The sequence below is a fragment of the Chiloscyllium punctatum genome, chromosome 8 (genome assembly GCF_047496795.1).
Source record: "Chiloscyllium punctatum isolate Juve2018m chromosome 8, sChiPun1.3, whole genome shotgun sequence".
NCBI classification, from domain to species: Eukaryota; Metazoa; Chordata; class Chondrichthyes; order Orectolobiformes; family Hemiscylliidae; genus Chiloscyllium; species Chiloscyllium punctatum.
In genome coordinates, this window is record NC_092746.1 from 34,070,888 (window position 1) to 34,094,591 (window position 23,704).

Here is a 23,704-nt window from a genome sequence, read left to right on the forward strand (position 1 = left end):
AAAATACTGCATTACTTATTATTACCATATAAATGCATGGCTGAGTAAAGCATTAGTATAGAGTTGCCTGACAATCGATCATTAATTCTTGATGAAGAACTTGGCTTAACAAATGCTAAGTCCGAATAGAAACAACATAATAGAACAGAACAAAGAGTCAACACTGGGAATCAGTTCTGAATTCTCCAGTGTCAACAAGAAGAATCAGAACAAAGTGCAATGTTCTAAAAATAAATGCAGACTTCTGAACAGAAAAGAAAGCAGAACAAATGTGTTACCTAAAATAAGTGCAAAATGGTTCTTCCTGAATAATAATGACTACAGAAAATCATGTAGGAGGTGTGTTCCTTCTGGATTAAAGAAAGAACCTTTTTCCTTTAATGTCTGATTTAATCAACTCACTGTCTACAAGGCCACCTTAATGCATGCAGAGTTTTACAATTACAGTATTAGTCTGACACACAAATCAGTGGACAAAATGAAATAATTTACTAAATAGCATATAATTTTTACCCTTCTGCTGTCTCATAAATAATCCAGGATGATTTCAATGTATTTTTGAGACAAACAGCAATTTGACATGAGCAATGGAAAAATGTACAAAGAAAGTACAGCAGATTGGTTCACAATTAAAAGGGAAGAGGGAGAAACTGAACTTTTACCACATTTACTTGAGGCTACAAGTATGACCCATGGATCAGCAGAATGGCATCAAAAACACATGTTTACTTGTGGCCTGAATCACCAGTATTGGTGCAGGAGTCAGCAAACACGGTAGGCATCCCATCCAAAGAATATGGAGTAGACAGATCAGTTGGAAGGCAAAACTGATTTGTTGTCCATGGTGTCACTTTGAATCTCAATGCTCAACCAATACTCTCTCTCTTACCCCGCACAGCAGAACACACATTTAGCAACAGGAAAGACCCTGCACCACTGTCAACTAATGGGAGCATTAACTATAAATCTATAGCTGCCAGACTGGCCCTTCAACAGGTGGTGAGACAACCAACCCAAGGAAAACAATCTACTTGATCTTGTCATAGAATCATAGAGTCACACAGCATGGAAATAGACCCTTTGGTCCAACTCATCTGCACCAATCAGACGTCCCAATCTGACCTAGTCCCACTTGCCAGCATCTGGCCCTATCCCTCTAAATCCTTCCTATTCATATACCCATCCAGATATCTTTTAAATGTTGTAACCTGCCTCAACCAGTTCCTCTGGCATGCACCATCCTCTGCATAAAAAAGTTACCCTTCATGTCATTTTTAAATCTTTCTCCTCTCATCTTAAACTTGTCCTCTGGTTGTGGACTCTCCAACCCTGGGAAAAAGGCTACTTGCCTTATCAATGCCCCTCAGGATTTTATATACCTCTATAAGGTCACCCTTCAGTCTCTGACACTCCAGGTGAAAAAGCCCCAGCCTATACAGCCTTCCCTATAATACAAACCCTCTAATCCCAGCAAAATCCTCACCAACCCCTCTGTAACAGGCGCATCTGTCAATGATAATAATGGTAGGAGTGAGCAATACACAGTTCTTGCATATATCAAGCTTGGGACATGCAGCTGCAAGTGAAAGGAAACTTTGTCGATGAGTAACACGCAATGTTTGGCTTATGTGACCCCTAGAATTAGGCACATGTTTTTCCAAGAAAAGCCACTTGTTTTGTTGTTATTCCCAAAACAGCAAATACCATTCTTGCTGCTTTTAGCAGAATAATATTAAGATTAAAGGCAATGCAACTGAATTTATGGTTGCTACATTTGCTGATGACAACAAGGCACGCAGGAAAATAACTTGTCCTGAGAGGTATAGAATCTGCTAACAGACATAGAGAGATGAAATGAGTGGGCCATAGTTTGAACGATGGGGTATAAATGTGAAAATATGAATTTATCCACTTTGGGAGGAGAACAGAAAAGCTGCATATTGTTTAAATAGGAAAGGATTACAGAACTCTGTAGCACTGAGAGATCTGAGTATATTGGTACATGAATGACAAAAGGTTAGTATTTAGTGCAGCAAGTGATTTGGAAAGCAATGGAATATTGTTGTTTATTTTGTGTGAAGTTGAATTTTAAAATAGATATGTTTTATTATAGTGGCCCAGGTCATCAGAGAGACCACATCTAGAGTATTTGTACTGTTTTCATCTCCTTATACAAGAAAGGACAAAATCCCATTAGAAACATTTCAATTGCAATTTGAAGATGAGCTGGAGCCAAGAACTGTGTACATATGGAGGTCTGGCTGATAAAAATGTAGTTGAATGGTCTGTGGACTACTGACTAGTTAATGATGACAAAAGGCCTCCTACCTGGCAACAACCATGTGATTCGCTCCCAGATAGCTGAACAGCTTGGAGCTGTGAACAGGAAAAGGGAGAAGCCATCAACCCTCGACAGATTAAGAGGCTACTTCTGCTCTCTGCTCTGGTGAGGACACTGCATTTAGATTGTGCAGGCCAGATTCGCAGCACTGACTATCATAATTATCAGATCCCACTGCTTTCACAATTTCTGTCTGGGTCGATGACAACATCTCAGTTCAGCATCAGTTTGGAGAACTGCTTTCTTTTCCCTTTTTCCATGCTTGTGTCTTTGCAGGTCAACTTCTAGAATGACCTCCAGCACCTGCTCCAGTCAAAATGAATCTCCACATTAAGAGATGCAGGTTAGCTTTAAATTATGGGAGCCTCTGATGATGTGCCCTGAACAAGCAAGCTGCTTCTCAACAGCACCTTTTATGCAATCGACATCTTCTCATCATTCAAATGATTAGACAGCACAACGTTTACATGCTGTTACATTGTAAGCAATGGACATTGGTTAATTATAAATCATCATAATCTCTACTTACAAGGTCATTAAGTTTTGCAGCCATTGTCTGTTGTACAGAGGGCAACAAGATTTTGAGTCAAATGAACCACCTCATGTAACAGTTCTGTAATTTTAGAGGGTCAGTGTCATTTTGCTGCTCACTTACATCAAGGACACAGCTCTAGGATAGTTGAAGTAATTTCTAAGCGTGAAGCAATTGTTTTCCTTCACACTCGGGCATCACTCTGATACAACTGCCATTTTAAAGAAGAGTTATAATACTCGAAAGACAAAAAAGCAACACTGACAAAACCAATATTTGTTGTCAATGCGGAGTTGCACTGAGAACACTAGAAGTCGCACTTAGGCCATACTAGATATGATATCTAATTCTCTTCTCAAAATACTGTTCATGAACAGAAAGATTTGAAAACAATCCAACAGATTATGTGTATCCAAAACAGAAATTGCTGGAAAAGCTGAGCAGGTCTGGCAGCAACTGTGGAGAGAAATCAGAGTTAATGTTCAGAACTGAGAAAAGGTCACCAGAACCAAAACAGAGCTTTTGGTTCCAGCAATTTTTGTTGTTGTTTCTGATTTACAGTATCCGCAGTTCTTCCAGTTTTTATTTAATAAACAGCTCATGTGTGTTAGGCAGAAACTACCAGATTTTGTTTTCTGTTCAGTTTCAAAACTTTCTACAAAGTGATGTGAATTCAGGATCTTTACATTGCTCAGAAGCTACCATAAGATCACAGATATTAATTGGAACGAACATGATAACATTCCTTTTTACAGATCACACCATCTTTTTAACTCGTATAGAGTCATACAGCACAGAAATAGATCTTTCTGTCCAACCAGTCCATGCTGAACATGATCCCAAACTAAACTAGTTCCACCTGCCTGCTCCTCGACCATATCCCTCCAAATCTTTCCCATTCATGTGCTTATCCAAATGTATTTTAAACATTGTAATTGTGTCCGTATCCACCACTTCTCAGGAAGTTCATTCCACATGCAAACCACCTTCTGTGTAAAAGATTTGTCACCACGTCTTTTTAAAATCTCCTCTAACCTTAAAAAATGGGCCCCCTAGTCCAGAATTAATGGGAGGCAAAGCATTTAACAGACTGCAATGTTTTGTATAGCTGTTCTCTGATTGAAGTCCCAAATCAGTACAGAGGTAATTTCTCAACTGAATGTTTGTAAATTAGTGACACTGTTTTGAACATGTTTAAGCACTTAATAGACTGAATGTTTATCAAGATCAATTACTAAATCCATAAGCTCTTATAAAGAGAAAGATAAAAAATATGGTAACTATGTACAATTAATTAGCAATAGTCAAACATTTAATCATCCCTTTACATGGTTATTTGCTGCATATATTCCATTTCTATATTAAGGTTTAAAACTTGAAAGATGATACAAATACAAAAGTTGCTGCTGCAACACCAGAATTTCTACTGAAAACAATGACAAACATAATGAACATGCTCAATTTCAAAACTGGTTTCTACACTTTTACATTAAGGCTTGTTCTGCACACCTTTTAAAATTGACTTACAATAAAGACACTATTTCGTGGAATTCTATGAATGAAAAAAAAATTACTTGTCATCAGAGAAACAATACTAGACATACATCTCAGTGTAAGAGAAGGAAATGCCCTGTGCATCCACTGATGCATAAACGAATTGTAATTAAGTCGTATTGACTAAGCAATACTTAACACTTGCATTAATGTACGATTCATACAAATCTATTTTCTGAGCAACAATTTGTCCATCTTAACTAAACTGCTGTAAAACTCAATTAAACATGGCTTTATAATCATTATTTATTATACAACAACTTTTCTATCATTGAAAGCTCACTTTTGTTTACTCCAAATAGTGAATATGACACCATGGATTATTGTCAAGCTTCTAACCACATTTTCACATACGTCCGCCAGCTCCCAACCAAGCAAATCAAGACAAATTGCTGTCAAAGTAAAGCTTCAATAAGAAAACCATCAGTTAAATTACTTAGAACACATCAGCAGATTTAAAATCCATTTCAGTACAGCAAAACAAGAGAAACATAAACTTTACACTACTCACCTGGACGTATTGGAGAACTCATGATTCATTAGTTACGTCTCGTGCAATAGAACACAGAATAGCGTACACGTGGTAGTGTCCACACAAACAGAAGCTTAGAGCCTCACCCTTTTAACGGCTGCATTGAGCACTATGTCATGTTAGCAAAAAGGTACCTGAAAGAAAAAAGGGAAAGGAAATCTCACATAAGCAATTTCGATTTACAGAAAATCCTAGAATAGAAATTGTCAAGAGCTCAAATGTACACAATGTAATTTCAAAGGCAGTTCTTTTTATAAAAATTAATTTCAATGCAAAGTCACTCCTCTTCACTCTACAATGGCTGTTTGTATGCACAGAGCCTCAGAAACTAACAAAAAGCTTTTTTTCAATACTACATATAATCTTTGGAGCTACAGCACTTCTTAAAAACAACTGCCAACAAAGTGTGCACATAAGTGATATGAGAGGTGTGGTTCAGAACTCAATGTTCAAAGTTGTGATTAATGAACCCTGTTGTCACTTTTTTCATGACTAAGTAAAATTACCTGCTTTCTCAATGGAATTCACATTTGTGTAGGTAGGAAGCATGTTTTGCTTGTTATTTTTACCATTACTTATCAATTAAAGATAAACAAATAACAGTTTAGATCAATCATCATATTCACACAAGGGTGAGGTTAGACCATAAGACATGGGAGCTCCACCATTCAATGAGCTCATGGTTGATCTGAGAATTCTCATCTGCACTTCACTGCCTAATCCTTATAATATTTGATTCTCTTCCTGATTAAAAAATTCTCTATCTTAGCTTTGAATATACTTCAAAATCTACCTTTACAGCCCTCCGTGGTAAAGGATTCTACAGATTCACTACTGTCTGTGGGAAAACAAATCTTCCTCATCTCTGTCATAAATCAGTGATCTCTTATTTTGAGACTATGCCCTCTTGTCCTGGTCTTTCTCAATAAGGAATCAACCTTTTTGCCTCTAATCTCATTCTTCTAAATTCTAATGAGCATATGTCCAAACTGCTCAACTTCTCCTAATAAGAACAGTCTCTCCATATTTGGGACCAGTGAACCTTCTTTGGTCTGTTTCCAGTGCCAGTATATCTTTCGTTAGATAAAAGGACCAAACTCTTCACACTATTCCATGTGCAGTCTAGTGCCTTATATCATTTGAGCAATACTTCTCCATTTTTGAACTCCAGTCCTTTTGAAATAAAGGCCAACATTCCATTTGCCTTCCCTATAAAATGCTGAAATTGTGATTTATGACTCACAAATCCCTCTGTGATGTAGCTTTCTGCAGTCTTTCTCTATTTATCCTGCAAAATTGCATAATCTCACATTTCCCCACATTATATTCCATCTGCCAAGCTTTTGTTCACTGCTCAAACTGTCAAAATCCCTCTGGAGAGATTTTGTGACATCCTCACAATTTGCCTTCTCACCTATTTTTGTGTCATCTGCAAAGTCGTGTAGAATACATTTACTTTCCTCATCCAAGTAGTTAACATATATTGTAAATAATCATGAATCCACTAATTACAGATTGCCCAAAATTGCCCCCATCCTAATCTGTCTCCTGTCAATTAGCCAATCCTCTATCCATGCTAATATACTATCTCCAGCATATTGGGCTCTTAGTTTATTAAGTGACCTTATGGGTGATACCTTAATGAATGCCTCCTGCAAATTCAAATATATTACATGCACTGCTTCCTTTTTATCAAACACACTTGTTATCTCTTCAAATAATTCTAACAAACTTGTCAGATGTGATTTCCAATCATGAAGTCATGCTATTATGTATATCTATATGTTATGCTATTACATCCTTTACAATGAGCTCTTATATTTCCCCAATAACAGATGTTAAGCTAACTGGCCTTTGGTTATCTATTTTGTCACCTTACTTTTTAAAATTATATTAGTGGCTTTCCAAACCTCAAAAGATTCTTCAAATATTACTACCAGTACATCCAAGATCTCTGTAGATACTTCTTTTAATATCCATGACTTGGAGGTGCTGCTGTTGAACTGGGGTGTACAAAGTTAAAAATCACACAACACCAGGATATAGTCTAACATGTTTATTTGGAAGCACTAGCTTTCGGAGTGGCACTCCTTCACGGGTGGAGCAGTGCTCCAAAAGCTAGTGCTTCCAAATAAACATGTTGGACTATAACCTGGTGTTGTGTGATTTTTAACTCTTTTAATAGCTTATCATGTGTCCCATCAGATCGGGGATTTTTCAATTTTCAGCTCAGGCAATCAAGAGACACAAACAATTAAAAGTCATTAACTATTAAATTAACATGATCAAAATAATGTTAATTATTTTGTTGTCAACCTTCTGCAACAACAAAATTCAATGCATTCATTGGGGTTGTCAATTTAGAGTCCACTTAAAAACTGAGACCATTGGCTTTCGATCAGGTTGGACAAAGTGTAATCCTATGTCCACTGATGACCCCGACTTCTGAAATTTGAATTTTTTTTTAAGAAGACAAATCTACATATAACCGGATGCAGCAGGGATAATGCTGCTTTCCAGAAGTTAGGAGCTAAAAATTTGACTGGTGTAGCTTTGGGTGTGAAGTTTAATAACCCCACAGGGGTCATCGAGGTCAGTGAATAAATCCAAAAATGATATGTCCAGTCCATCCCAAGAGACACCAAGCTCTCAAAGCACTGCACTGGCATCATTCACCCAGCAGCACTCACTGGCACTCAGGATTCATTTCTCATATTCACATATTCCACCCCACTGTCACACACCTTCCAGTGTTTCCAGCCTCACATCCAATTCCACTGCCTTCTAATGCCTCCAGTTGTTCAGCAATAGCAGAGACATCAGCCAGATATAATCTAACATGACATGAGACATCTGTCTTCTCAGGACAGCAAGGCCTACAACATCTTGGCGACTCAGTGACCTCGTAGGAGGCTGATATGATTGTATCCACTCATTCCCATAGAGGAGACGATGATGTCAATAATGGGTGCAGGGGTTGGGCTCTGGCATCATATGCCACCAAAGCTATTCACGATACCTGTGAATGATTATCTTATGCCCCTTCTCAACTTGCTCCTCATTCTTATTCTAAGGTATGGTGAAAACTGAAAATAATGTGACCATGCATCTATTGTTTACCTCCCTCCCCTCCTTCCCATACCCAACATCTCCATTCCACTTTGTATTTTGCTTTCAATTCCAAAGATCTATGGACAAACCAAGGACAACCTCAATGCAGCCAGAAGAATGATGAAGAGCAAACCCATGACAGCGTTGAGGGTGCATTCTGGGACAGACATTACTGAGAGACTAGTATAAAACCAGGATCTGCACATGGTAGGTCAGTGGGTAATGTGCGATCTCCAGGAAGGACAAAGACATGGTTGGCATGCAGGGCAATGTACATAAAAAGGCTGATGTTAATGTATACCAAGACGCTTGGTACATTGGCAAGCTGCCAAACCCTTTCTGCCAGTGCTGAAGAGCAAAGAGAAGCCCTGATCCAATGCAGCAGAGGGCATTGTTCAAAGCCTGGAACCTATTTTTTTCCATTAGAGATGTGGCAGCAAAGTCCCTGGCTGCAAAGTTTAGCTCTTTTTGAGAAATAATTATTTCTCAGTTGGCTGAATGGCCTACTTGCTTTTGATATATTTTCTAGAGGCAGAATTGTCCCATCTTCAGACTAAATTCAAAAGTACAAGAGATTCAGCAGGGAGAATTCTGGGCCCTGTTTGGCTCTGGAAGCCTGCTGGAATTTTTGGTTATCTGGTATCTAATTGGTCACAAGGGCTTCTGATCGGGAGGAGTATCCCAACGGAGGAAGACTGAGGCTGGCGGCTCTTGCACTTAAGCAGCAAAACTGTGTGAAGGACTCCTAAGCATAATCCTCCTTTCATACAATCTCGATGTTGTTTTTCCCTTGAATTTGTATTCTTGCAAAATGTCCTGAAGAGTGCAAAGTTTAAAGTTTCGATAAATGTATTTTTTTTCTCAACAATACCTCTACCAATATTTAATTAAATGCTACATAAACTCAATGAGTCAATAAAAGGCTTTGATTAAAAATAGTATTTTTCAAATATTTAACTACTATATTTTTAAAACTTCTGCATATCTGTACAAGCCTGCTGGACCTCTTGGGATAGAGCTTGTACAGTTGACATTAAAGACAGTGTGACCTCAAAACCTCTTAACCTCATCATGATCTCTTTGCTAAAGCTGCATAACAGCAAGTCCCTCAGGGGGACTTACATGTAAAGGTGGATGCAGTTTCAATTGCAGCCAGCAGTGTGCACCACGACCTCATCATTGACCAGAAGATCTGGGTCAATACTTATCTGAATCACTTCTTTTCCATACAGATAGGTTTTGTCAGCCAGTTCTTCAAGCATTAGTCAAGGTCAAACCAGGGGGTCCTAGTGATGGTGTAAATGTGCCAGAAACCATTTTGGAAGGCCAAATATAGAATAATGATTACAAACCACCTATTCACCCCCCAGCAATCAGATATCTTTCACTCTGCCAATCTGTAATCTGAGGTCATTTCAATAATCTCTCTGGTTAACGAACAGCCCATCATGTCCTCCAGAAACCTTTTCTTCACCCAATCCAAATTCTTGGATTTCCCTGTAACTCACTCCACTTCTAAACCTTTTCAGCTGGTCCCATCAGTGTTGGCCCAGCTCCTGATTTTTTTCCAGAACTATCAGCAATGTTCCCCTGAATCCTGACCTCTCTATGCACCCCACTGGTTACCTATAATCTTTTTCCCGCTGGTCCTGTTAAATTTAATGACATAACCGCATCGCCATTTTTGGATATACGGTTTCCCCACAACAGTCCAATAGATTGACAGGCTGGTTACCTGTTGGTGAGGAAAGCCTCCATCACTAGGCCAGATTCAGAAAGTAGCAAGGAAAGAATGAGAGATTAGGTTCCAGGAGAGATTTTAATTAGGGCATTGTGGAGATCTGAAGTCTGAGAAAGATTATCTTGCTTAAAAATGATATGGATAGATTTTTGTGTTTTACCACATTAAGCATCATCTAGATATAGAACAGAGTAAAAACATCTCATCAGGAGATTGCATGCCAGTAACTGAACAATACTCGCCCTGTTTTCATGAGTTTCCTTCCGATAGTAATTTTACCACAAGGGTTCTTCTCCAAAATGTTTCTCTCTTGGCTTCACACAAACAATGCTTTATTCCCAGGCAGTAAAGATGAAAACTTTCCCATAAATTTACAGTTAAATAGTCTTTTTTTGTGTGTGTGATGTTGCATTCTTGGAGAATACAGCAGCTCTCCAAACAACCCTTGCGGTTCATGTTTTTCTACTGTCTCCTTTTCCGTTTCCACACTTCTTAGCTCCTTTGCATTTATGTCAATTATTCATTTTCCTTCTCTCTGTCATCTTATTTTCTTTTAGATAACTATAGAGGGATACATATTTGTGCCAAGGTTCTGCAGTTCTATTATGGTTCGTCTGCTGAATTTATGCAGTCAAGCTGGGGGACCTCCATAGCAATGCATCGGATAGACGTTTCAGTATTGAGAAAGAACATGGCAATGAAAATAAAATTCAGAAGCACTTTGAGTGACTTGTGAGAAACCAATGTCACACAGCATGATACCTTGATCATTGAAAATACAATCACAGCACCACTTACAGGAGCAAAAAACCCCAGGCGCCTGGAATGAATCATCATTGAAATTCCCACACTGAATTTAATACATATAAGATAGATCTTTATTCTGACTTACAGACCTCCCAATTTTTTTCCCATTGATTTCAACAACTGATAGTCAAGGGGCACCACAAATCAAGCATCCTGGCTGACATGCTCAATACTGTGATGTGTGCTAACACAAAGTGACTGTGTACTGTGGCAAAGCTGACTGGGAATTTCAGGGCTGAAATGTATTGCTTTTTTTCCACTTAGAACTTGACAAGTAAACCTTCAAGGCACAGTATGAAACCTATGTACATGTATAATGGTACAGCGACATATTCCCTGTTCGATCACATCAGAGGTGCTGTTAAGTGCAGATTTTTCAAAGTTTTCATTAGTGCTTCATGAGTTTTGACTGATCCAGGAAGGAATCCTCCTTCAATTACAGCAATCTACAATCAGGCAATAACATCATGATCAAAGGATTGCATTGATTGTAGTCTTCCTTTCACAGGCTAAAAGATAATTGTCTTCTGCTGCTTGAAATGTAATTATTGCTACTTAAAGTTAAGACTGGGATAAAGTGTTCAAAATTTAAAAGACACATATCATCTTGAAACATCACCATGCAGCTGACTTTCGGGTGGCAGTGGGCCAGCACGTTGTCCTTTCATCTCTTGGATCTGAATTTAAACACAGTCTGGTTTAATGAGATTAACATTTCCTCCCAATCTACTGCTTTAAAGATTACATTTGATATGAATCACTAGGACATTGAGAAATAGTAATCCATTCCCCACCAGTGACTTTGATTACCTTCCAATTCTATACAACAGTTATAATGTTAATATTTCATTGAAAGATTAGAAAATGTGTATGCACAAATAGAAAAAATCTTCAGAACTTTTCTACTTAATTGAACCCAATGCAATCATATCCATCATGGAAGTGGCCAAGAATTAGCTCCAAGCTTCATACTAAATATGTTGCCTTCATTGGGAGGGGCATCGAGTAGATGGACAGACAAGTTATGCTGCAACATTATAGAACATTAGTTATTGCATACAGTTCTGGTCACCACACCACCAGAAGGATGTGGATGCTCTGGAGAAGGTACAAAAAAGGTTTACTAGGATGTTGCCTGGTATGGGGGATTTTAGCTGTGAAGAAAAGTGGGATAAACTGGATTTGTTTTGATTGGAACATAGGAGGTTGAGAAGCAACTTAATAGAAATTTAAAAGATTATGAATGGCATAGATAAAGTGGAAATTATGAGGCTATTTTCCCAAGGTGGAGGAGTCAATTACTAGGGAACACAGGTTCAAGGTGTGAGGGGGGGAAGTTTAAAAGAGATGTGTGAAGCAAATTTCTCACACGTAGGACGGTGAGTGCCTAGAATGTGTTGCCAGAGGTGGTGGTGGAAGCAGACACAACAGCAGCATTCAAGAGGCACCTGGACGAATACATGACTAAGAAGGGAATAGAGGGAAACTGATCCTGTAAGTGAAGAGAGTTGTAGTACAGAAGGGCAAAATGTGGCAGTGCAGGCTTGGAGGGCCAAAGGGCCTATTCCTGTGCTGTTTTGTTCTTTGTTCTTTATATTTGAGTCTTTGCAAATATAAGCACTATTACATTTATAACTGGTTTTACATGACCAATGCTACAATGGATTATAATCATCACTTTATTCAACACCAAAAAAATGTTCATTACAGACTGTATTTTGGGACTCTGGTTTATGACCTGATCAATTTTAGATTCCATTGTCTGGAGTTGCTTTGGAGGAATTGGTGAGATTAACCTGCTGCTGTAGTTCAGTAGGAGTTCATTGAAAAAGTAAAGTAAAACAGAAAATTGTAGATGCTGGAAATCTGAACCAAACACAGAAATTGCTAGAGAAACTCAGCAGATCTGAAGGGTCCACTGGACTCAAAATGTTTACTCTGCTTTCTCTGCACAGATGCAGAGATGAGTTTCTCCAGCAATTTCTGTTTTATTTTCATTGAAAATCTCATGCCTACGAACTTCCCTTGATCTGTTTCCAGAGTTCTGGTAGCTACTGGTGAAAAATTTAATGAATATGTTTTCAAGGTTCTTACATTCCAATTGCTTTAACATAATATAACATAATATGATGTCTGAATTTATGGATCCTTCATGTCAAGTAGCTAAAACAGATCAGCAAATCAGCCTTGAAGATGAGTTCATACAGTGTATTCAGGACAATTTCATAGCCCTGTACATTCTAATATATTTTAGACTATTTGAGACCAAGTAACATGCAAATAAACAGGATTAGGTACTAGCCTCGTAGTAAGAGTCTCTCGGCAATAAGGTAACAAGGTACACAAAGCACAAAATGTTAGTGTGCATATACAATAGGTTATTTGGATGGCAAGTGCAGTGTTAATACCTTTTTTGCAAGGAGAATCGAGAATAAAAGTATAGCAGTTTTATTGCAGCTCTACTGGACTTCAGTCAGACTATTTCTGGACATAGCATAAGATTTTGGATTCCTAACCCAAGAAAGGTAGTGGAAGCAAGTCAAAACAGATTCACTTGACTGGTTTCTGGAATGAATGTGTTGTGGGTACATCACCACAAGTTACCTTTAATTCAGCTACTTATTAAGAAATCTCATAGACAATCAAATACTGAAACATTTAAACTTTATTGCATGTAGCAACCAAAATAAGACCCCCCCAAGTTAAGCGTCACAACCCAACTTAGCTGTTACCCAACGAATGATGGAACTTGATCATGATTCCACCAACAGTGTCTGCCTCTGGAAGTGTCCAGAGTTCAATTCTTCAGCAATGTTGTTCTTTGAAGTGTTGTCAGAGGTAGAATTCTGGTGTTTGATCCTTATACAGAATTTCATCTTTCAGGTCCTTATTGACAATTCTTCAGTACCTGAAGGGATGGCTTCAACCAGGACCTCGGGTTCATGTCACACTACAGGTGACCACCATTGCACTATACACACACAGAGACACTCCCACACACACACTCCCACACTCACACATGCACCCTCTAACAGACTTAGACCCCTTTACACTCACACACACATATACTCTCTCTCACAGACACTCACAACCCCCACCACACACACGAACACACACATATACGCACGCATATACACATATACGTTTGTGGGATGAATTTGTACTTGCAGAGTTACATTGTACTTTGCTCAAAACCTGCATGAATCCATATAAGATTCTGTTAATTCATTTTTTAGATTAAATAGTCTAAACATTATGCACAGATAGCAGCACACAGGCGGCTAACACCTTCAACACATTATCTGGGCTGCCACCAATTGTTAAAGTTCAATTGAGAATGTAACTTTTTAAAAAGGTTTTGTGATATACACATGAAAGAAATTAAACTAAAATGATCATTCTAACAGATGAGAGACTTAACAAACAATCAAGGTATTTTTCAATGTATAATTTCAGTTATATTACAACTGTAACTTTTGCTATAAATTCTGTGTCTTACAACCTTATACTCCACAACCACCTGATGAAGGAGTAGCGCTCCAAAAGCTAGTGCTTTCAATTAAACTTGTTGGACTATAACCTGGTGATGTGTGATTTTTAACTTCTGAAGGAAATAATGTTACGTTTAGACAATATACAATGAATATAATGTTTTGCTGATCTTGTCTGCAGCAGTTATAAAAACTCAAAAACTCAAATTTTCGAGCTGGATTCAGAATCACCAGCTAAGTTAACAGAAAATTCCCCAGATGTAGGAATGGTATCATTGCAAAAATTCATGTTGTTTTTACTATGGAGCACGCAAATCTTTGGGATCTCAGTTACCCATTTACTGGTACTGTCAGTTCTTGCATTGACAGGAATGTGCTCAAATAAACACAACCATCACATCTACAAATCTCCTTGGCATACTGACAGTAACATTATCAAACAACAAAAAAACACTATCTATTCTGTCAGGAGTTTGATTACAAAATGTAGTTAAGCTTTTCTTTACAATCGTTGTTGAGCTAGTTCTGTCATTTTGACAGGCCTCTTGTCCATGCACACACAGTTCTTCAGCATCAACTCTATCAAGCAGATTAGCTAGTGTGCAGTGGAGGTATTTTGCAACCATAATAAAGCACTTATCTTTATCAAATATAGCTGTAAACTGCTGAGATTCTAGCCAATAAATGGGAATATCTGATTATACACATTATCCCTTTAGCTGCACTTAAGCTTATTAAATAAATCATGCAGCATCTGAAGTCTTTAAGCATAATTGCTGACCCAATTTCTTCACGTAAGCAAAGCAGCCTCAGGAACTCTCTCCATCTTGCAAATAAAGATCCCAAGATTTGTTTTAAAATGGAGTCAAATAAAATTACGTCATTACCATGCATGCTTCTTTGCTTCATAAGATGTTGACAGACGTTCACAGTTAATAAATAAAAACAGAAATTTTTGGAGAAACTCAGCAGGTCTGGCATAAACAGACTTAATGTTTCGAGCCCAGCGACCTTTCTTCAGAAGCAATGGTGTGGTCCCTCTCTCCATATTTGCTGGCAGAGCTGCTGAGCCTCTCCAGCAATTTCCTTTCCTGTTTCAGATCTCCAGCATCTGTAGTTCTTTGTTTTAGTTTATTGTGCACAGTTAGCTTGAAATGAAGGCCTCCAATGGAGCACTTTTTTAATGAAATCATGGCATTATAGTATAGCACTTCCATATCTTAGCCCACCAGCACTGCAAAAGGCCAGACAATAATGTTGAGAGCGAACAGTAGTAAGAAAAGGATTACTCAATGGTTTACTTGTTAAATGCTTTGCCCAGTTTCCAACGGATCTTCAGTCCCTGTCCTATACTGAGATAGATAACCTTTGTCAAAGTGGTGCTGCAGTACCCTGGAATAAAAAGGGGGGGAAAGAAACAGTCAGTTTACTCAGTACTGAATTATAAGCCTTGCTGATCAGATCATGTGTCTGGGAAATAGATCAGATGCTAAAAAAGAGTGGCCACTTGAGTTTCCTTTATGAAAATATACCACTTTTTGAGTCAGCATCTTCAGAAAAGGATAGGAAAAAAAGATTCTCTGCACAAAATTAAGGAGATCCTGTGGTCTAGTGAGTAATGCTCCTGACTCTGAGCAAGAGGCTCTGGTTTCAAGTCCCACTCCAGGACTTGATGGCCAAGGAAGGTGCATTCATATAGAGGCCAAGCAGGTTGAGAATCAATCAGAAAATTCTTCCAAAACAATAGTGGGCAAGAAGAGCATGTTGACATTCCCTGTCAACCAAAGAAAACGGGAGCCTCTGCTGTCACCACACATAGCTCTAAGCAACAATATACATTTAAAGTGCACGTCTCACAGAAACTTGGACTTCTTGGGGTGAGGGTGCATGTTTGCCAAATGGAAAAACAGATTGGTGCCAACGGAGGGTATTATATCCCCGTCATGGTTGGGTTGCATTTGGGACCTGCCTCCTTGCCCTGTTTGTGGAAGAGCTGTCATGGCGCTCAGTCAGACCTGTCTCAGACAGATAACTGCAGAAGAATAAAAGGATTAGCTGTCTATATCTGACACAGCAATGAGCCACAATGCTCTACTTCATGCACACTGGGGAAAGTTCTTCCAATCACAAAAACCCAAAGCGAATGTGAATCAAAGTTTGTAATGCCATGCTTTATACCCATAAACCTAAAGCATTTCTGAAAAATCAATCAAGTAAATGAAGGGAATGCAATTATATGTAAAGCTCAACTGCTCAACTGATTGATAGCTGCTATTTCAAATTCGGAATTAAATAACCGTCTTGAAAATCATTAAAATGAAAGTAAATCCATTGATTTCATTTTTTGACAGATATTTTAAGCACCAAAAACAGCGAGGGGTGTTCTTGTTATTAGACATTCAGGATATCAAGAGAGGAGGTGTGAGAGTCACCCTCTACCTTTACCTCTCTTAATGATTCCCATCCTGTAACCTCCATCCCATCCCAACTCAACTTTGGGGCATTATGCTGGTTCTTGTGGGTTCATTACTGAAAGCTATCACCACTTCCAGTGACACTAATGGGCTCTGATTGGTTGGCAGCTCTTGGCAAAAGGGGCTTCCAGTGCCAGAGTTCTGCATGCCAGGGAAGGCATGCCAGAGGCCACCTAAGTGCCTGAAGGACATTTAATAATGTTGTGCCTCTTCCATAAAACTGTGAGACGTCATCATCAATATTTTGACTGGTGTGCATAACTCTCATTTGGCCAACTAAATCTTCCCATTGTCTGATTAATAATTTCAGTCTAAAAGTAATGCTTTGATTTTGTATACTAGTAAGCTCTAAAGAAATGAACAGCAAATAATTAGCAAAAAAACTTGATATATAAACTTGAATGAAGTAGTTGTAGTATCTGTAGCTTTGAGCTACATCTTCATTAGAATAAGACCATAAGACATAAGACATAGGAGCAGAAATTAATCCATTCAGCCCATCGAGTCTGCTCCACGATTCAATAATGCCTTATAAGTTTCTCAACCCCTTCTCCCACTTTTTCCCCATAACCCTTGATCTCCTTGATAATCAAGAACCTATCTATCTCCATCCTAAATATACTCAATGACCTGGCCTCCACAGTCTTCAGTAGCAATGAATTCCATGAATTCACCACACTCTGGCTGAAGAGGTTTTTCCTTATCTCTGGACGAAAAGGTCTTCCCTTTACTCTAAGGCTATGCCCGCGGATTCTAGTCTCTTCTACCAATGGAAATACCTTCCCAACATCTACTTTGTCCAGGTCATTGAGTATTCTGTAAGTTTCAATTAATGAACCCCCCCGCCTTCCCACCCCCCCACCCCCCCACCCGAGATATGGGGCCCAAAACCTTACACAATACTCCAAATGTGGTCGGACCAGCGCCTTATAGAGCCTCAGAAGTACATCCTGCTTTTACATGCAATCCTCTCAAAATAAAAGCTATCATTGCATTTGCCTTCCTGACTCAACCTACAAGTTTACCTTGAGAGAATCCTGGACTGGACCTCCCAAGTCTCTTTGCACTTCAGACTTCTCCCCATTTAGAAAATAGTCCATGCATCTATTCTTCTTACCAAAGTGCATGACCTCACACTTTCCCATGTTGTACTCCATCTGCCACTTCTATGCCCACTCTCCTAACGTGTCTAAATCCTTCTGCAGACTCCTTGCCTCCTCAATACTACCTGTCCCTCTACCTATGTTTGTATCATCTGCAAACTTAGCCAGAATACCCTCAGTTCATTCACCTAGATCGTTATTGTATAAAGTGAAAAATTGTGGTCTCAACATTGACCCTTGCAGAACACCACTTGCCACTGGCTGCCATCCTGAGGAAGACCCTTTTTAACCTACTCTCTGCTTTCTGCCAGACAGCCAAGCTTCTATCCATGCCAGTACTTTGCCTTTATCTTACTCAGTTGCTTCCTGTGCGTCGCCTTGTCAAAGGCCTTCTTGAAGTCCAAGTAGATAACATCCATTGCCTCTCCTTGGTCTAACCTGCTCATTACTTCCTCAAAGAATCCTAACAGACTTGTCAGGCATGATCTCCCCTTGATGAAACCATGCTGACTTTGCCCTATTTTACCTTACACTTCCAAGTATTCAGGAGTCTCATCCTTCATAACGGACTCCAAAATCTTACCCACAACCGAGGTTAGGCTAATCAACCTGTAATTTTACATCTTTTGCCTTACTTCCTTTTTAAACAAGGGTGTCACGTTAGCGATTTTCCAGTCCTCTGGCACCTTCCCTGACTCTAGCAATTCCTGAAAGATCACCACTACTGTCTCCACTATCTCGTCAGCTATTTCCTTCAGAACTCTGGGGTGAAGTCCATCTGGTCTGGGTGATTTAGCCATCTTCAGGCCACTCAATTTTTCTAGCACCTTCTCTTTGGTGATGGCCATCATACTCAGCTCTGCCCCCTCACTCTTAAATTTTTGTGATATTTCTCATGTCTTCCACTGTGAAGACTGACGGGAAGTAATTATTCAATTCCTCAACCATTTCCTCGTTTCCCACTACTATCTCTCCAGCATCTTTTTTCCAACAGTCCAATGTCCACTTTTGTCTCTCTTTTGCCCTTTATATATCTAAAGAAACTCTTACAGTCTTCCTTTATATTATTGGCTAGCTTACCTTCATATTTAATTTTCCCCCTCCTTATTTCTTTTTCTGTTGCTCTTTGTTCTACGACAGAATTATAGAAGATAATCAATTATTATGCAATTCATTGAGACTAGACAAGGAAGAATAAACAAGATGATTCTTTGAAACAAGATGCTAAAGCTGCTGTCAGCTATCTCATGTATTAGCACTGAAAAACATAACATGGAGCTTGAGGGATACTCCTCAATTATATCACTCCATTTTGAAGCAGTCTCACTTGCTGACCAGCCTTCTGCCTACAAAACTAAATGAACATTGATTGTAATTGTGAAGAATTATTAAATTGATATTAACCTTTTAAATATCACAGATTAGATGTGATTAAAATAAATTAAAAGTTTACCCAGCCTGACTCCTTGAACTATGACATAATTTGGCTAATTTCTCCCTCCCATATGGCTCAGACTGACAATGAAGAAATATGAGGCAGAAGTGGGTCTTGCAGATGCTGGAGATTAGAGTGGTGCTGGAAAAGCACAGCAGGTTAAGCAGCATCCGAGGAGCAGAAAAAATTGACATTTCGGGCAAAGGTCCTTCATCCTGATGAAGGGCTTTTGCCCAAAATGTTGATTTTTCCTGGTCCTCGGATGCTGCCTGACCTGCTGTGCTTTTCCAGCACCACCCTAATGAAGAGATACAGCCTCCTCCTGATCTCATCCTATCGCCCTGTGCTGCTATATTCTGGTCTGCCTTTCACTTGTTACACCGCCCATTCCAGAACCAGCCAAGACCTTTTGCACTGTTACATTTTTGGTTTCACCTTTTACATAGGTCCTTTCTGCTCCCAGTATCACATTTGGTGACTAAGAGCAGAGAATTCTAAGATCCGGCTCTTTAAGATAATAAATTGTATATTTTTCCCCCAGTCCACACACTTGGATTGTAAAAAAGGATAGTCCAATCACCCAGCACTTTCTCACTTGATCAGTTTCTGAGTACAAGCATGTGGATCAACAATAAAAACTGTTTCTTGTTACAATCAAATACTTTTGGATAGTTTAATGTATTGGCCACTTTCCTGGAAAAAAAGACGAACGAGCTCTTTTTTCTAAAGCTGGCAAAAAAATCATTTTACATTGCTTTTATAGACACATGAAAACATAATAGAGGTCAACCCCAATCACCACAATTGCATCCAATGTTTTTGTTGGGTCTCTGTTGCACACATCTGTTCATAAAAACATCTCCTATTATCACATGAGACATTGACTTGAATCTCATTCATTTTGTTTACATGACAGCTTCGCTTATTTTAGGTACTTCTACCTCATTTTCAGTCCTATACAATCGTCCAACAGCTCCTAAATAGGTATGTAAAGCTTCATATATCAAATACCCCAATAGATTAATCCCTCCTCATAGAGTCCACAAAGAACAAACTAGCTGTCATAATTATGATTCTCCTTGTAAGAAACATGTTGAAGGATATTGTAATGCAAGAGACATTTTAATTTTTTTAAAGAAATATGTATCTTGGTGAATATGATGCTGTAGTTATTTGTGAACAGAATGTCAAACCATACAGATAGATTTCCAGGGTTTACTTACCACTACTCAATACATCTATTTCCTATCCTGAGCAAACCATCAATTTCAACATTATATGTAGGCACAAGGACCAACCTGGCACCAATTTATTTATCCACTGAGGCTTGGACCACCTCAGTTTCTTCTTCTTCCCTCAAGAATGAGGAAGACTGGTGCCTGATGAGTTGGATAGATGGATTATTTGGAGGTTTGTGCACAGTCTTCAATGCAGTGACACATGTTCCCAAAGAGCTATCTTGATGTGCTGGGTGCTGTGGACTGTTGTAGGCATCCCAGTCTTTGGAGCATGTAGGAGCATGGAGATCACTGCTGCCAGCAAACTACGAACTTCCTTTTAAGGTTCATGATCCTGGTCCTCAAAGATTGTTTTTCTCAGATGGCTGAAGGCTGAGGCCACACACTGGAAGCAATGTATGCCTTGGTCTAGAGCAGTCTCCTTAGAATCAAAATCTGGTTCCCATCTCCAAAATTTCCATGTTCATCTTAGCCAACAGAAGGAAATGTTTTACTGTTGGAGATGCTTGGAAGAGGTCCTTAGTTTCCTAAGTATTTCGTGAAAGACACATTTTGTCATATGCTTCAGAGAAGTCATTGACAATGATCTGGAACTCAATTTATGAATAACTCTGCACAAGTATCATCTGCACATTGAAGCTCTAAGAGGGTGGAGTGATTTGGGCTTTGATAGTTTTCTTCCTACAATATAGATAATGTCCACTCCTGAGGATAGTTTGCTGGAGCTGACGTACAATACTACAGCAAGGGAAATGGAGATGAAATTAATGTAAAGACTCAGCCTCATTTAACCCCAGTTTTCATTGAGCAAGGGTTGCAGATTTGCCGTCAGTAAGGATCAAGGCTTGCGCATCATCTTGGAGTCAGCAGAGGATAGTCACAATCATAACATCCCCAAGACCCTCTGATGTACAACATACCTAATATATTCATAGTGACAAAGAATAAGATTGAAAAAAGCAGCTTCAGAGACAGTGAATAAAATCTCATACCCATTAGTTATAAAAGCAGAAAGCCTAACAGAGGTATTGAAAGAAAGGTTAATATAATCCTTAGTGCACAACTTCAAGTTCTGAAGATTAATAAACAGCACATGAAAAAGAAAATCCTGTCAGGAATGATACATTTTTCTGTACCCAACTGGTGGAATGTGTACTGTTGACAGCAACATCATTTCATCATGCAAATTTTATTTCTCTCTTCTTCTTTCTCAATTAACTAGTCTTTGGTTTCTAACTGTTTCACAATGTACTTTAATTGTTGTCTCACTGGACTGAAACAATCACATCAAGAGCAGTTATCTATGTGAAAAAACACTTTCCAATTGCCTGTTGATGACTATCAATGGGTAATAGCTTTCAAATTGCTATGGAATGCATTTGGTTCTTTTCAGAAGAATGAAAGGTTAATTGACCCTTTTTTTTAGAATGTAATGAATGCAGTCAGCATGACTATAGCAAGCCAGTATGCATCTGCTTCTTCTGTGCAATTTGAACGCAAAACAATTGGTAAGTTTCCTCAACACATCTGCCCTGGTTTATTTGATAGAATTCTTGTCTCTCAGGCATAAGGTTTTGTGTTCCTCTTCCAAAACCTCAGACACCAGTTTCAGGAGTCCATTCTACAATTAAATTCAGAAGTACAAAAGTTGCCAACAATAATTTTACGCTTCTCACAGGGTGTGATATTCAGGTTCACCTAAAATACCATTATCAAAATCATTGAACTGAAGAAAAGCTCCACTCTTATGTTTAGGACCAGTGTGAAATTGTTTTGAAAAGCTACACATCAATCATTGAGTTGTAAAGGAGTTTTAATGGGGTTTTAAATACTCAATTACTTCAAAACAATGTCACTGACCCTGAAACTATACTTTTATATTTGTTGAATGTTTTTGTTTTCTGTGATGAAAAAGACCACAATTATTTGACAAGGTTAATTTATGATATTTTAGCATCTACAGTAAATCCATTTGTGTTTCAGTTATTTATTTCAGTGTCTATAAAATTCAAAATTATGTGAAGGGTTTTAGTGGTGTGAAATCCTGGTTTGCTGTATATGTGAACACTTCAATTTGATTGGATGCTTACAGACAAGGCAAATATTGGGTGCCATGAGATTCCTTGGATATAGTGCCTGATTGAAGCTAGCATCATGAAATGGGAAAACTGGTACAGAGAGATAATTAGATTTTTGTTGTTAGCTTTCATTGAGATTAACAATGTACGCCAATGCTTTATCACTTAAATAAAGGCTAGCTCAGCTCAATAAAATATTATAAGGATTATCATAAATAATAAATTGAGTATATTGTCATTTGGTACTACAGAACTGGAGAATTGCTAAATAAAAGTCTTTCAACGAAGCTTGGCAGTTAATAGTCAGCTATCATTAACTAGTGCATTCAGTATGACCAATCCACATTCCCCTCATACAGATTAAATATTGTGTTCCCTTTACTTGGTATTCATTGTGAATTGTCCGGATGAGGACATAATGAAAACATTGACAATTTTGTTTTTCTCAGCAACATTTAAATTGTACATTTCTGAAAAAGGAAGGTGCTATTGATGTTTTCCATCTTATATTCATCACGACAGGCCCAATGCTAAACTCCAAAGGGAATGACAATTTATATTGTATGAAAAGCATGGTGCTGATTGATTAGGAAATGGACTCTGATTGATTGAAACATTATACTGGACAATGAATTTCAGATATCTCAATACTTAGTAGTATGACTGTCCACTGCAAGTCTACCTTCACTGGTCAAAATATACATTGGAAATCCTACAACTACACAAACTCAAAGACTGGCCTTTTTAGTAACATTGTAACTAGGTTCCAAGCTATGGTGCAGAATTGTTGTCAAATATGGCTACCCTGATCAGATGACTGCCAATAAATGAGCCTATATCCAGCATTCCCAGTCCTGAAAGGTATTCAGTCAGTTCGAATCATCTTAGAATGGTGAGGTCTCTCAGCAGGAGATGTGATTCAAGCACTGGCCATTTCACATTGTGGCTATGAAGTAGCAACTTAAATGGTGTTCTCTACTAACAGGATGCTGCCATCAAGATGGAAGGATGTCCTGCCTTCCAAATGAATAGTATGGTTCATGAATATCAGTGCTGGTGTGATGTCAAGTATCTAGGCTGTAGATCCCAGTGATTGGTGGATTAAATCAAATAGCCCTGCCCTTCAGCTGTTAACAACAGTCAGAGTGCTGACCGTATTCAATCGGCACATGCTTTAAAAACTCTGTGGTGAGACAGAAATTACAATCTTACCCTGAGTATGCCAAGAATTTCTCCAACAACCAATCTAAGACTCACAATCTTCATC

The 23,704-nt window shown here is 38.6% G+C and overlaps 1 protein-coding gene across 9 annotated transcripts in view; it reads right to left on the minus strand.

The window, feature by feature from the left end:
- Positions 1-23,704, minus strand: part of LOC140480462 (histone deacetylase 9-like) — a 778,931-nt gene that overhangs the window by 724,069 nt on the left and 31,158 nt on the right. For all 9 annotated transcript variants that reach the window (XR_011961302.1, XM_072575348.1, XM_072575350.1 and 6 more), the window contains exon 2: positions 4,939-5,093. Coding sequence is in view for 8 of the 9 variants with exons in the window: in XM_072575348.1 (XP_072431449.1) it covers positions 4,939-4,960 (22 nt within the window). In the remaining variant the exon portion in view is untranslated. The remainder of the gene's footprint in view (positions 1-4,938; positions 5,094-23,704) is intronic.